The sequence below is a fragment of the Netta rufina genome (genome assembly GCF_964035555.1).
Source record: "Netta rufina genome assembly, chromosome: 6".
NCBI classification, from domain to species: Eukaryota; Metazoa; Chordata; class Aves; order Anseriformes; family Anatidae; genus Netta; species Netta rufina.
The window spans coordinates 1,347,388-1,362,110 of NC_140129.1; the positions used below are offsets into that span (position 1 = coordinate 1,347,388).

General features: G+C 38.6%; 1 protein-coding gene across 5 annotated transcripts in view; it reads right to left on the reverse strand.

The window, feature by feature from the left end:
• SPATS2L (spermatogenesis associated serine rich 2 like) overlaps positions 1-14,723 on the reverse strand; it is an 82,912-nt gene that overhangs the window by 21,068 nt on the left and 47,121 nt on the right. For all 5 annotated transcript variants that reach the window (XM_084288919.1, XM_084288918.1, XM_084288922.1 and 2 more), the window contains 3 exons: positions 7,126-7,234; positions 4,382-4,431; positions 2,155-2,395 (listed from right to left, as the gene is read on the reverse strand). In XM_084288919.1, coding sequence (XP_084145045.1) covers positions 2,155-2,395; positions 4,382-4,431; positions 7,126-7,234 — 400 coding nt within the window. The remainder of the gene's footprint in view (positions 1-2,154; positions 2,396-4,381; positions 4,432-7,125; positions 7,235-14,723) is intronic.

A 14,723-nucleotide genomic window follows, 5' to 3' on the forward strand; every position in this document is an offset into this window, starting at 1 on the left:
TCAGCAGAGACCTGGCTGTGATCCTTCCATGCTGTGGGCTGTCTGAAAGCAACAGTGAAATGCTGACAGTAACATTAACTTGATAGGGAAGGAATGAAAACAAATATGACTGACAATGGCAAAACAAAGGAGATTACAGCACCAAAGGGACCAATGTGAGACAGGTATTCTTTGGACTCACTTCAGCATTTCAAATGGCTTTAGCAGTGTTTGATTTGCTCAAAAACTTTGAAGACACTGCTTCTGGCCTCTGAGGGATCCTGTTCACCCTTCTAGTCTATTTAGTTCTATGTATGTTTCATAATATATATAGGCTGCTTTTGTCCTTAAGTTAGCTGCAAGACCAGAATTCTAGCACAACTGAAAGCACTGTAGAAATTTTTTTTTTTTTTTTTTTGTATCTACACTACACAAATTCCCAGGAATTTATTTTACTTCTGAAAGGTAAACTTCCAAAATATTAAAATTTTACCTCTTTCTGTCAATTTCCCTTCCATTCTCTCTCTCTACCTCCCTAATCTTTCATTCTCTGTTCATAGAATGGTCAATTACTAGTTTTCACATATGCCTAAGAGTTTTTAAAAAAAATAAAGTTATGGTAATATGTATTATCTTTGTCAACTGTAAAAACGAGAAAAAATCTGAGGCTCTTCTTGCCCTTTGTATGTATAAATCTGGATTGTGTCACACCAAAGAGAAAAAAAAAGGAAGACAACCCCAATACTACAGGAAAAGATCACAGACAGCGCGGGTATGAGTTCTTGCATTCAGGTCTGTTATGCCCTAAAAAACACTTCATGTGCACGGACAAATCAATCTAGGCATCTTTATTGATGCACGTGTCATTTAAAAAAGCACCTCTAAGAAATTTGACATGGCAGATGGATTGTATATAATTATCACATAATATGGAGGAAGAGAGCAAACAAATCTTTACATGTTGCAAAATAAGTTGTAAGAATACTTTTAATATTATGGAAATGCAGAATATTCCTGCTTACAGCATATTCTATCCAAAGTAAGTATGAGTTTTTAGCAAGGGTATGGAGTATCTCTGACCTTCCACCCAGTTCTTAGGACAAAATTCTTGGTAAGTAGTTCTGCAATTTGGCTTTTCTGTGTTACTGAGTGTTTATTTAATTGTACAGAGGTTGGCACCCCTGAAGTCCTCTGGAAGCAGCAGAGAATTCATTTCAGGACAATTCTCTATTTGGGACGTTGCCTTAAGATGAGTTTCAACAGCTGTATTGCTATCATGGAAAAAGGGATTTCAAGGAAAATTATTTTAATGCAGTCTTATGTACTGCTTAAGACACAGGAAGAAAATGCAGCGGCAATAATCTGACACTCCCTAGGTGTCAGAAGTTTGAAACGTGAAGAGCTGAAACATCGTTGAGTACTGACAGCAATTAAAGAAAATACGAGATTTACAAAATGACACTTAAAAGCAAAAGCTTTCAGAGTTTTTCACTCAGAAAAGGTTTGTTTTCATTGGTATTACTGTAATCATAACTCTGTATCTACTGGAGCCCAACAAGGAAGAACTTTGTTACTGTCCCCCAGAGCTTCAGAATCAGTATCTAGACCCTCACAGAAACACATACATACTTTGAAGCTATCAGAGTGTCTTCCCCCAACACTAAGGCCTTCCTTTCCCTCCTACGGAAAGCCAGTGGAGATCCACTGTGACTAGTCAGTTCAGGGAAGGTAAGAAAAAAACGAACAAGTCTGAAGAAGGCAATAAAGAAATTCTGTAATGTGCATCAGACCCATACAGCCTAAAAATTATTGTCCTAGATAAGGGACTTGATCACTTCCGTCATCATCTAACACTTTCTAACCCCATATTCTTCTGTATTTATATCATAATAGTCTGCATCAGCTGGGCCTCTCTAATTACAATTTGGACCTTTTCTCTTAAAAAAAGAAAAAAACAACAAAACATTTTTTGCAAGGATACATGTTGCAAGGCCTTCTGTGCCCAGATCTACTTGTATGGCTTTAATTAATAAATACATTTTACACAAACATCTCTTTGATTTCCTTTCATTATGTTCTACTTTGTGGCAATAAAAAAAAAAACAACTATGCTATTTATGTAAATGGGCTTTTCTATTGCCAATTAAAAAGGTGTCTTGTGCCAGATGAACTAACCTGTGATTTCTGGACAGACCGGCACTGATGCTACAAATCTTGAGCCTTTGTTCTCAAGAGAAGCAGCTTCCAGTTTCTCATTGGCAGAATCGCTGCAAGAGTTGTCCTTAGAGCATCCATTCAGATGGCAGCCATATACTCCCTGGGGCTCTTGAGATGCCTTCTCAGGCCCATCATTCTTATTTTTAGGATCCTTATTGCCCTGGTGCTGTTTAGATTTGCTTCTTTTTCTCCTATTGTTCTAAAATTGAGAAATATTGCAAGAACAGACATTACACACTGCAGCTCCTATAAGCTCAACATATAAATATAAACATAAAATCATCAATACGCTTAAAATGTCATGCAAGTGGCATTCAGTGTAATGCTATTTACAGCCCATTGGTGTTATATAATGCATTTTATCTGTTTAGCTGAAAATAAGAATGGCTTCAAATAAAAACTAAAGACCCAAACTGTTTTTCCTCCTCCCTCCACACAGAACAATTACAATGCAAAATAGTAACAGAGCCTGTGCTAAAATAATGCTCAAAATATTTACAGTCAACTTGCACAAACAGTTCCTAACCACAAAGGGCACATCCACTCAGTAACACAGACAATATCTGAAGGCATCTGTCTTGTCAAATTATGGTGGCTTTACCCTGCTGGGCAGCTGAGCTCCACCACAACTGCTCTCTAACTCCCCTCCTCAAAGAAAAAGTGAGAGAAAATATGATGGAAAGGGTTCAAGGGTTAAGACAAGATCACTCACCGATTATTGTCATGGACAAAACAGACTCAGCACAGGGAGATTTATACAATCTATTGCCTATCACTAGTGGATTAGAACAGTGAGAAACAAAATCAAACTAAAACCACCTTCTCCCATACAATCCTTTTCTACACTCTCCCTGAGTGGCGCAGGGAAATGGGGGCTGTGGTTAGTCCCTGATGCTTCGTCTCCGTCGTTCCTTCATAGTCTCTCTCTTGCCCTGCTCCACATGGGGTCCCTCCCACAGGATGCCATTCTATCCTGTGAGAGGTTACCACAGGCAGCAGCTCTTCAAGAGCTGTTCCCACATGGATCTGTAACACAGGGTCCATCTGTCAGGAGCAAACTGCTCCAGCACGGGCCCCTTACGGGCAGCAGCTCCCCCCAGGCCCCCTGCTCCTGCATAGGCTCCTCTCCACGGGCTGCAGCTCCGGCCTGGGGCCTGCTCCTGCGGGGGCTCTCCATAGGCCGCAGCCTCCTGCTCCACGGGGGGCTCCTCCACAGGCTGCAGCGTGGAGACCCTGCTCCATGTGGGACCCATAGGCTGCAGGGGGACAGCCTGCTTCACCAGGGGCCTCTCCACAGGCTGCAGGGGAACTTCAGCTCTGGCACCTGGAGCACCTCCTGCTTTCCTTCTGCACTGACCTTGGTGTCTGCAAGGCTGTTTCTCACTCTCCTACCTACTGTTGTGCAGCAGTCCTCCCCTGCCCTTTCTTAAATCTGCTCACAGAAGCCCAACCAGCATCGCTCACTGGCTCAGCTCTGGCCAGCAGCATGTTCCCATGTTCCTTTTGGAGCCATCTGGAGTTGGCTCTGATCTGATGTGGGGCAGCTGCTGGGCTCTGCTCACAGAGGCCACCCCTGCAGTCACCCTGCTACCAAGCCCTTGCCATGTAAACCAAATAAAGAAGTATAATGTGACCAGAGGACAGGTTAGCCACTGATACTGTGGTTCTCCAAAGTGGTGCCTCCAGGACTGCAACTCACAGGGCAGCCTCCCGGCACAGCTCAGAATGTATATCCTAAACATACACTTAAAGTATCTGACTTGAGAGCTTCCCTAATATGTGACCTCTAATTGATGACTACTGTGCATATATTATTCTTACATCCAGCAGAAAAACCTCTAGCATTAAGTGGCTGTTACTCTGCAGGATACAATAGCATATTAGAAGTGCTTGTGGTGCACATGAGCTGTTTTAGGATTCATTCTGTACTTGTCTAGAGCCTGGCTTCCACAAACACATGCTGTCCAAGAAACTCGCTCTGAACACTGAGCAAGAGAGACGGCAACAGATGAACAAGATTAAAAATAATGCACACATTTGGTTTCAAGTATTCCGAATACAAGCATGGATGAAGTCATCTATGTCACCTGTGTTAGCAAAGGCAGACAAAATAAAACTACTACATTTAGCTACAGATGGCTGATAAGTAGTCCAAATGTTTTGCTTCTCAAGAGCAAGATCTTACCTTCTTTTTCCCTGTCATATTCCATTCTTTTAGAACCTGAGTTGCACTGCCTAGGGAAAGAAAAGATAAAACATTTCAACAAAAGCTCTGCTATGAAAAAGCATCAATATGTTCAGGAACAATTTCTAGCCTCCTTCCTGGGCAGCATTTCCATGTGTTGCAAGTTTTCTCACGTTGGGAGAATAAAATGAGAACTGCTGCCTCTCCTTTTTACTTACCAGTTTTAGCTGATTACACTATGCATAGTGGACAGGCCACTTAACACTACTGCTTTTTATGCTCTTCATTTCACAAAGTAATTAAGTGGGTGCCTAACTTGAAGCACTAGCATAAGCTTCAGGGAAAAAAAAACAAACACACCAATGCTCAAATTTCTTGCCTAAAAGGAAGACATCTCAGTAAACTTGTATAACACTAGGTAAACACCAGTATATTTTCTTGAACACATCTACAAAGGAGCTGAACAGAACTTCTGCTTACGCCCATTTAGGTAAATACTAACATGACAAATAAAACATTTTAACTGCTTTTTTTTTTTTTAAACTCAAATTTCACATAAAGATACAAAACGCATAACAAAAACAGCACCTGCATGCCACTCCAGATTCAAAGCAAGATAAGCTCTGATCTCAGAAAACTGAATTTGAACATTTCTTGATTCAGCCTGCAGCAATTCTGAGAGTGATATTAAATGGATGTAGCTCAGCCTTTGCACTCAGCATAGCTGTCCCCATGTTTTTCACTGTACGTAGCAACAGGTTCTCTGTGATTGTAAAATAGTTTCATCTTAGCAATTTTCATCACTCATGTGAAAATACATTTGAAGTGCTATTTATATTTAGTCTATTCACAGTGGCTGCTGAATGGACACACTTTTCTGTTGCCATTTCACTCAGTGCTTAAACAACTCTGGATTTTGTCTTTGAAATAAGGGTGCACTGTTTCCAGATGGTGACAAATATTGGCTGTTGTCAAATACTCATTTGCAAAGACTTCTAAACTCAAGGCACAAGGATGATCAACTAAATTACATTTAAACAAAGACTGTCTGAACTCAGGTTATACTACCTTGCACTTTTTTTAATACTTTTTTTTTTTTTTTTCTAAAAAAACTCTTGCAAGGCTTGGTTTTTATTTTTATTTTTTCCTTGTAGCAGAGGATATGTGGCTAGAAAAGCACTTCCCCCCAATACCCTTAAGTTATTTGATATTGCTGAATGAGAGAAATACTTTTTCACTTTTGATTTGCACTGAGGTACCAGTGCCTTTTGTCTTGAAACAAAAATGCACTGTCTCTCTCTGCTGGAAAACTTCAAGTAGTTTGGGAAACATCTGAAGTGTTGGAACAAGAGCCTCTGGGACACACATGCAACTCTGGGATTCTGTAATGCTTTAAGTTTTTTTTTTTTTTTTTTTTTTTTTTCTTACTAAAAATAAAGGAAGTTCTGCTGGCATTCGAGGAGGGCATTGGAATAGCAGACACCATGAGACTTCTCACACACTTATGGGAGGCAACACAAGGTTTGAAGTCATTGGGAACAACTCAAAGACCACAAATAAGCAACAGTAACGTAAGACAATTAACTGAATGAAAGGAACTTAATGAATTAACCATGTAGCAACTCTCCACTACTTTCCTCAGGATATATATTACAGGAAAATAAAGTTACTATTAAATGCATCACATTTTTCCTTTGCACTTGTGTCCACCTGCACACTCTGATTTCAATAAACCTTTCAGAATATGTCTATGCACTACCTGAATCAAGAGGCACCATATAGATCTGGTGCATTTGTGAATAGTCCAGTTTGCCTGCACCTGATTTCTGCATATCTTTGTGATTCCAAGTACACGATGTTTTTGACTGCTACATTTCAGTAAATTAATCCAAACCAAAATCAAAACTACTCTGAATTAAAATAGATAAGCAATTTGGTGAAATACCCATAATGATTCTGTAAGTTTCAGCATCACCAAGCTGTATGTGCAGCCTCAGGGTCCACTTGCTTTTTAAGATATACTGGGCTTCTGAGACTACTGAACTTCTAGTACTTTTTAAGCCTCCCTCAGACACAAAAATTTCACGAGGATTTCCTCCTGTTATGTTATAATTCCTGCAAAAAATTTCTTACAGGCTGCAGGGAATGTTCAAAATCCTTGCCATTACATATTTATCAGTAAAGTGTTATTTAAATACAAGTGACCCTTTACAAGAGACAGTTTTATGGTGCAAAACGCAAAAGCCAGATACAGATTTAGAGCATCTCAAATGTGCAATGGAGACTTGGTTCAGCCATTACAAATATCGAGGCTATTTGCAAAATTCAGGTTGAGGTTTGAATGTTAACGTATGCATCAAGTTCAGAGGTTTAGGGATCCAGTAATCTGATTCAGAACCCTCCCCAATTTGTATTAGTAGTCTATCTTCAGCAGTGAATCATATTCCAACATATTCACTTTAAAGAGCATTAGCTTTCACAGAGAACAAAGAAGGTTGGCAACAAGAATGGCACCCAAAAATGGCAATTTCAGAGAGAAAGATAAACATCCAGGTCGCACTCATATTGTGAAGAAACAAAGATGCAGTCAGAGAGATCAACTACAAAAAAAAAAAGTTTTCTGGCAAGGTCACAGTCATCTGAATTTCAACAGAACAAAACAGATTTTGACCCACTACAGACAATGAACACTTTAGCATGCAGTTATGTCTCATGCCTTAGTGAAAAAAGTACACTATACTCACCATCCATAAAAGCCTGAACAGCCTTGTCTACATTGTTATCAAACTGTTGTAACACCAAAACTATTTCATTGTTGCTTTTGTTTGGAACAATTGATCGTATTGCATTGATCTGGAAGGAAAAAAGGGAAGACAGTAATATGCAGGTTTATCACTATCATGTAGAAAACACTGTAACCGTGCAAATGCACGCTTATATAAATGCTTACCATATCCAACAATACTGTTTTATACTGATATGTTCTCCATATCCAGCCCATGCAATTAAAGGAAACAATTTTAAGAGACCAAACAGACAACTGGTACCCAGTAAGCCTGAAGCTAAATCCCTCAGTCACACCTGGAGAAATCATTTAACTAAACTGACATAATTTGGCCTTAGGTTTCTTTCTCAAATGTTCTATTCTGCTGTCATGCTACTTAACAAATCATATCACCTATGAAATCTTAGGGTATGTAACTACTTTAAGGCTGTTGTAAGGCCTTGCTACATTGACATTTCAACATGACTCATGCTTTTTTTTTTTTTTTTTTTTTTTTTTTAAACATTTGGAAAGTAGTGATATACATGAAAAAAGTCACAGGCTAAAAGGAAGCAGCATTATTTGTAAAAAGTTCTAGTATCTTGTCAGCATAATATTGGTCTGCTGTTCCATGTACATGTGACCAGGAAGCTTGTGCATCAGAATTCTGAAAAAAGGACAAACACTTCCTTGAGAAAACTGTATTGATCATCTGTTATATCCACAGATGATTCTGACACACTATACTTCAATTTCACAATGTTTCCTACTGTTGTATGGTTTTTGTTACTCTTTTACACCAAATGGTCATTCAACCCACCACATTTTAAATACAACATTACTGATGGAATCATGTTGATGGCTTACTTTCTCATGCAATCTACCTGAAAATAAAGATACATGAAACTTAATGATTACATTGTTTTAATACCAGACAAGTTTTAGTAGGTAGTACCAGAAAAACAAAAATAAAAAAAGACTTGATTAAATGTAACTAGCAAAACTAACAAAATACTGATTGTAGTTTGAAAACAACATGAGAATTAGTGTCTAAACCAGCAGAGTTGCTCCCAATCAGTTTTCTAAGCTCTTCAAACTCTCCAGCACCTATTTACTATTAAGACCTTGTTGCACTGCAAATGTTTAACCGGCACCTTTCATTGCCTCTTGGAATACATCCTTGTGTACTTTGTTCAGCGCATCACATTGTCATTTTGCTAATTTCTGTTTATGAAACACTGATTGGCTATTCACCATACTGTGAAATTTAATTGTGAAAACAAACACATGAAGATAGCTCTGTTGCATATAATGGAACTACGCTGGCTTACACAATGAGAAGCATTCACATTACCTTGACCCAGCTGTCCAGTTAAATCCTGAGGTAAGAACAGTCTACATGCCCTTTATCGTGTCTCTAGCAGTGGATTCAGACCACTTACATGTAAGTGCTCCAATTTATGACCAAAGCCTTATTTTGCTGTTTTAGGTCGAGTCCATTCCTCAGCCACCGTATTTCCTGTACACCAACGTAAGCCATGACTCATTTAAAGTTCTGTTAGCACACAGTGACTGAGGGCTCTTATGATACCTGCCGGATTTAGCTTCAGCACAACAGAAGGCTGATGCTTGCTTCAGCTCAAGCCACATGGGATCAGGTAATCTCTTTCATTATGTAAAGAAGGCCAATCTCTGACTTCAGCAGACAAATTTCATGTTTCTACTTAATACAATTTACTCTGCTCCTGTCCACCATCCTGTAACTCATCTCTTTGCAGCTTCCCATTTACAATTGGGAACAATTTTAGGTTGGATCTTAGGAAGAACTTCTTTACTGAAAGGGTTGTTAGACATTGGAACAGGCTGCCCAGGGAAGTGGTGGAGTCACCATCCCTTGAAGTCTTTAAAAGACGTTTAGATGTAGAGCTTAGGGATATGGTTTAGTGGGGACTGTTAGTGTTAGGTCAGAGGTTGGACTCGATCTTGAGGTCTCTTCCAACCTAGAAATTCTGTGATTCTGTGATTCTGTAATTCCCACAATACATTTCAAGTAGCAAGTTTAACCTTGGCCAACTCAGGCCACAGCCATTATTTACAGAGTACCAAAATTAGCAGCTAGGATGCAGTACAGGAGTCAAATTGCTTGTCTCCTTTTCCAAGGATCCTTTCCAAAGGCCCATCTAATCCTACGTCTACTGCTCCCACCCTATGGCTGAGCAAGGTTTGCCCACAAGCCAGGCTCCCAACCCAAGCGTTAGATGCCTTGGAGCTTCTAGTTAACAAATACTGTGTTGGAAGTTAAGACAGGCTGGGTGAGTATAGCCCCTCATACACTGCAGGCATTCTAGGTGAAAATTACATGAAATGAACAGGATGTGCAGAGAAATCCCCCAAAAATGAGTTTTATTCATTCCCTGATTGTGGGCACAGACGTGCTATTTAATGATAAGGCTGCAACAAGCATGAACTGAGCTGGCTCCATGACAACAAAAACTGTCAAACACACCACGGGGCTGGAGCAGGCCACAAACTGCAGTCCACTTTATATTCAAGCTGGTAGTTACCAAATATTTCCACCACATGGACTGTATCTTATTCTCACAAAAACCTCCCTTCTTTTTTCATAATCATGTGGATCTTCTCTCTACCCACACAGAATTGTAGAATCTTTGCGGCAACTGCTCAAATGCAAAATAGTAAAAGGAATTATTTAGTGTATTCTAACTGTCTAAACATAAGCATGGAAATTTCACGTCTTCTAGGTCATCCTGTACTATGAAAGGTCTGAAAGTCTCAAGAAGCATCTGGAAACTACAAACTAAGGCGAAGACCACAGGATGGACCAGGCAACTTGCCATACAGTGCAAACTTCTTAGAGGCATTAAGAAGAACATCTGTTGGGTGGAGAACATCATGGCACAAGAACTCAACCAGACAGATTATGTTTTAGACTACAGAATCCACTGAAGTCTTTCTGTTTGCATTGTATGGTCTTTGACTGTTAAGACACTTTTGATTAATAGAGTTAAAAGCTAAACTGTGCTTCATCTCAGTAGTATGACTAAGTACAAAAAGGGTATGGAAATGTCCTATTTGTGGAGATAACCCCAAAAAGGCAAAATGATGCTCTTAGGGAAGAACATTCACCAATGCAGAGAAAAAAGACTGTGCACATGACCAACACTGTGGACATAGTCCTGTTTCAGTTGGACTAAATTCACTTTAGGGGATGTTTATGTACTGCAGAGCTCAATGGTTTTACTGCCAAAAAACAACAGCCTTTGTTGATTGTCACAGAATACATACATTTATCTTTTCTTTAGAAAAGAAAAACTTAAATCTTATGAGAAGCTTCCTCAGCAAATGAGTATCAGGTTGCAAAGCATTCAGAACTTCAGAAATTCTAAACCAGAATTTGATTAACACATTGTTAATCTGTTTCCCTTGTGCACTTATGTTACTGATAGCCAGGATCCCCACTCAATCACTAGCGTTTCTGCTTTCCAGATTTCTGCAGTGACTTACTGAGGATAAGATAAATGAAATAATACAGGTTGGAAATTCTAGTTACAACATTAAGAAAAAAAATACATACATACACTGCTCTGTTCAGAAACAACAAAAACACATAAAACCAGAATTCTAACAGCAGAGAAATCCTAAAAGGTTTTGCTGTGAAATTAAATTGTCTTAAAAACTTTCAAGAACAAAATGAAATAAAGTTGTCATATCTTTTTTTTATTATTTTATTTTTATTTTCCCAGAATTTCAAAAACAGGCAGATGTGTGTGTGTGTCAAACATCAGGTTTTCAACATATGCATTGACTAGTTTTCAGCCAAAACCAAACTGGAATTGTTGTATACATACAATGGAGAAAGTCAAATGACAAATGGCTAAAAGTAACAAATTCTGACCTGAAAGTGCATCTAAGAAAAAGACAAAGACATGCTGAGGCAGACAAGGCCATATGACAGCCTTAACCAAGAAACGCAAACATTCTGATATTCTATCTTTTAGTCCTTTTATTTCAGCTTCAAAATAAACGTAGCTTTCTATGTTTGAAGCCAAGGTCTGTTTATACATGCAAAACATTTCCCATATACTTCTGGAAAGGTGCATGAAAACTAAGAAAACGAAACACAATAAAACACCGAAGGGAGAGGTGGACAACCTTCCTGACAGCATAAGCCTAATGCAAATGCACCTACACAGCTGAAAGTCATAAGAAAACCATCATAGGCTGTGATGAATGGAGGTGCAGCAAAGCTCCAAGAATGCTTGACAAATACAAGATGACAAGTGAGATACGTAGGGTAGTGCTGGATGTAAGCTGGATCTATGCAGCACAGCTATACTGGCTCACCTGCTGGTTCGGGTGACACACCTGCCCTTTTACCGGTACAGCTACACACTTCAACTGCTTACAAGTTTCTAGCTGCTTGAGAAATCTGTCACTTTTTAATCCAGGAAACTGTATAGAGTTCATTTTTCCAAAAGGTTGAATAGGTTGTTATCCCAGGGCTGGAGATAAAACCCAACTCTCGTTCTCTAAACTTACAGTAATCAAGCTTACAAAGAACATCCATCTTTTCAACATGTAAGCAACACAGACTGTAGAACTGCAATCATCCAGTATTTCATGACTTCTCACCAATAAACAAATTCCTTTCTAAGAACATTTATCAATGCCATGAAAAAAAGTACAAGATACAAACAATCTCCTATCATGCAATGATACTATATCAATACCTAACAGTTTGCAAGAACAAACTCACAACATCAAATTTATTTCCCTGTGTATGTGAGAGAACTTTCTCTTACTTGGTGAAACCTGATCTTAGGAAGAACAACAGAGACTACAGGGAAGTCAACTACTCTAACAGTTTTGTGAATCATCACGTCTTTATATCCCGTGTAGCTTCCCAGTCAACTTGTGTCATCATTTTGGATGCCAGACAAGCATTCTGGGACATCAAGAGAATTCAGTACTGTACCTTCAGAACCAAAGATAATTGTGCTGCTAATGTCATCACTAGCTGAGATGCTGTCACAGACACCAGTTACCTTCCTGCATTTTCCTTCAGAAGTGGGAGTATAGTGAACAGAGTTGCAGACCTGATCAAAGCTTTTAATTTGCACTTCTCTTTGTTAGTTTAATGTTAAGACTTTTTTCAAAAATTAACCTTACAAAAACTACATTAAAGGTATCAGAGATCTAAAATACAAAGCCTTGTTCTTGAAAACAACTGTGTATGCTCAAGAACATGAAAAGAAGAACCCTTTGTTCTGTCTGGGCAGACATACTTGACTATTTTTTTGAGACTTACACGTTCTACTATACATATACATAATCTCAGTTAGGACAAATCTTTGGTTTGTCTAAAAAATATTTAGTAATAGGTTACTTCGGAGGAGCATAAGAGAGGAGAGAAGGACACTGAAATTCTAACCTCTCATGGTACCTTACACACTTGAAGTCCTTACAAACATTTACTTCATGAGAGATCCCTGACATGTAAGGCTTAAAAAGAATTAAAGCCTGCCTGAAAGTTGTGACAACAGATCACTTAACTCTGCACCCAGAACCAAGCTAACATTTCTGTGTATTCATCCGAGTCCTTTAGGTTTCCTGTCAAGTTTCAAATGGTTCCCAGGCAACTGCAACAACATGGAATCTGTCCTTGCCTGTTTGCTGCTCTACTCCATCTGCTCCCCCTTGGCATCGTCTCAAAGGGGATGTTTCTGGTGAATAAGTAACATATCCGGGGTTCAGAGAATTTGTTTAAATATTCGTGACATAGTGACAAATTAAGCTTCTTTTCTGAAAGCTCACAGCTGTTCAAAAACCCCTGAACACAGCTGCTCTAATCGCCTTGAAGTTACTATTACAGTCCCTTATTCATTTAAAAGTACTTTCTCTTATGTATTCTTGGTTAGAAACACTAACCCACATCCACCTTCACTTGGTATGAAACATCAAGCTCAACAGATTTCCTCTAAGTAATGAGCTAAATTTATTTCTAAAATATGGTTATCAACAAATACAGACCTTTTCCCACCCTGCTTAATTCTACCACATGTCAGTAGCAGATCTTTATGTACACATACATACTGTTTACACCCATAGCAACTGAGGCCAGGTAACAGCATATGCCACGTTCAACTAGATTACAGCTCCAATTAGGGTCAACCCAAATCCTGCAAGAGGACCAGTGCAGGAGGGCTGTCTACAGAACTCTGCTGGTTTCTATAATTTGTAAGTTTGTCTTTAGTAGATCCCCTGGCTATTTTAAAAAGATTTTTTTTTTTTTTTTTCCCCCAAAAACACTTAAGGGCAGAATTGTTCAAGGTTTTAAAAAACTCCAATACAAATATATTCCATAAACACAATTTTTTATTTATTTATTTTTTTTTGCATTAACAGCCTATGTAGGAGACATTTTTCCAAAGGCTTTACTAACTAAATGAGTTCATGACCCACTGAACAAATATTCTTAATGCACCCTTTGAGCAAAATAACAGCTTTGACCATTTCTGCACCTCTCTGTTCACTATATATCCTATTTACCACACCAATACCTTCAGATCACTTATCCCTGTAAGCACAAAACAAATTCTACTTCTTACAGTAATCTACTTTGGGCAAACACCTTGGATTTACAATGTTCCTCCCCCTTCCTCTGCTCAATTTTTTAAACTAATGAAATGGAAAACAGACATTTCAGGATTCATGAAAGAACATTTTTAAAAAGTGTACATAAACAGATTTTGACTCAGTAAAATTTGTTTCACTTAAATAATGGCAGCACTATTTAGAGACATGAATCTGTAATAACCTAAACTAAAGTTAAATGGTTCTTCAAATGACAAGATTGCATTCTGATCAACTTTGCTGGTCTTTGGACTAAATCCATCTACATCAATGCATGGGTGTGGAACAGCTGCAAAGGTCAACCTTACTAAGACCTAGTGAAATCATAGATTGGAAACTATCTGCTTTTTATATTGAGAGTTTTAAAACGTATATACTGTTTCCATTCCTTCCACAATGAATCTTATTATTTCCTTGCATGCTGACCATCACTTATGAAAACCGCAGTTACGATGTAATGTAAACAAAACTGAAATCCTCCAACATACATCTGATTAACATTTTCTTCTTGCAGTTAATAGAACAAACCTGCCCATCTACTCCCATAGCCCTGACATTTGAAGTGACAATGAAATGAAGAAGCAAATGCTTCTTGGGAAATCCAGCAAAACTTCACCCCCAACATAATCCCAAGAATATTTTCATTTGAGTATTTTGTTTATTCCAGCTGACATCATATCTTTTTCAAACACAACCAGACATACAATAGAAAAAGATGGGTCCAACAGCAAGTCCTGAAGTTTGAACAATTCCTGGTATTTCTTTGAATCAAAACTAAAAGTCATGTGTCAGAGCTGAATGGATATCCTGGGAAGTGCCTCACATTCATTCACCTCTTGTCAAAACTAGAGATTTAAATTGTTGCAGAAGATGACAAACCGTTTGCATTCCTCACTCCAATTGCTTCTTATCTAGAGGCCCTGT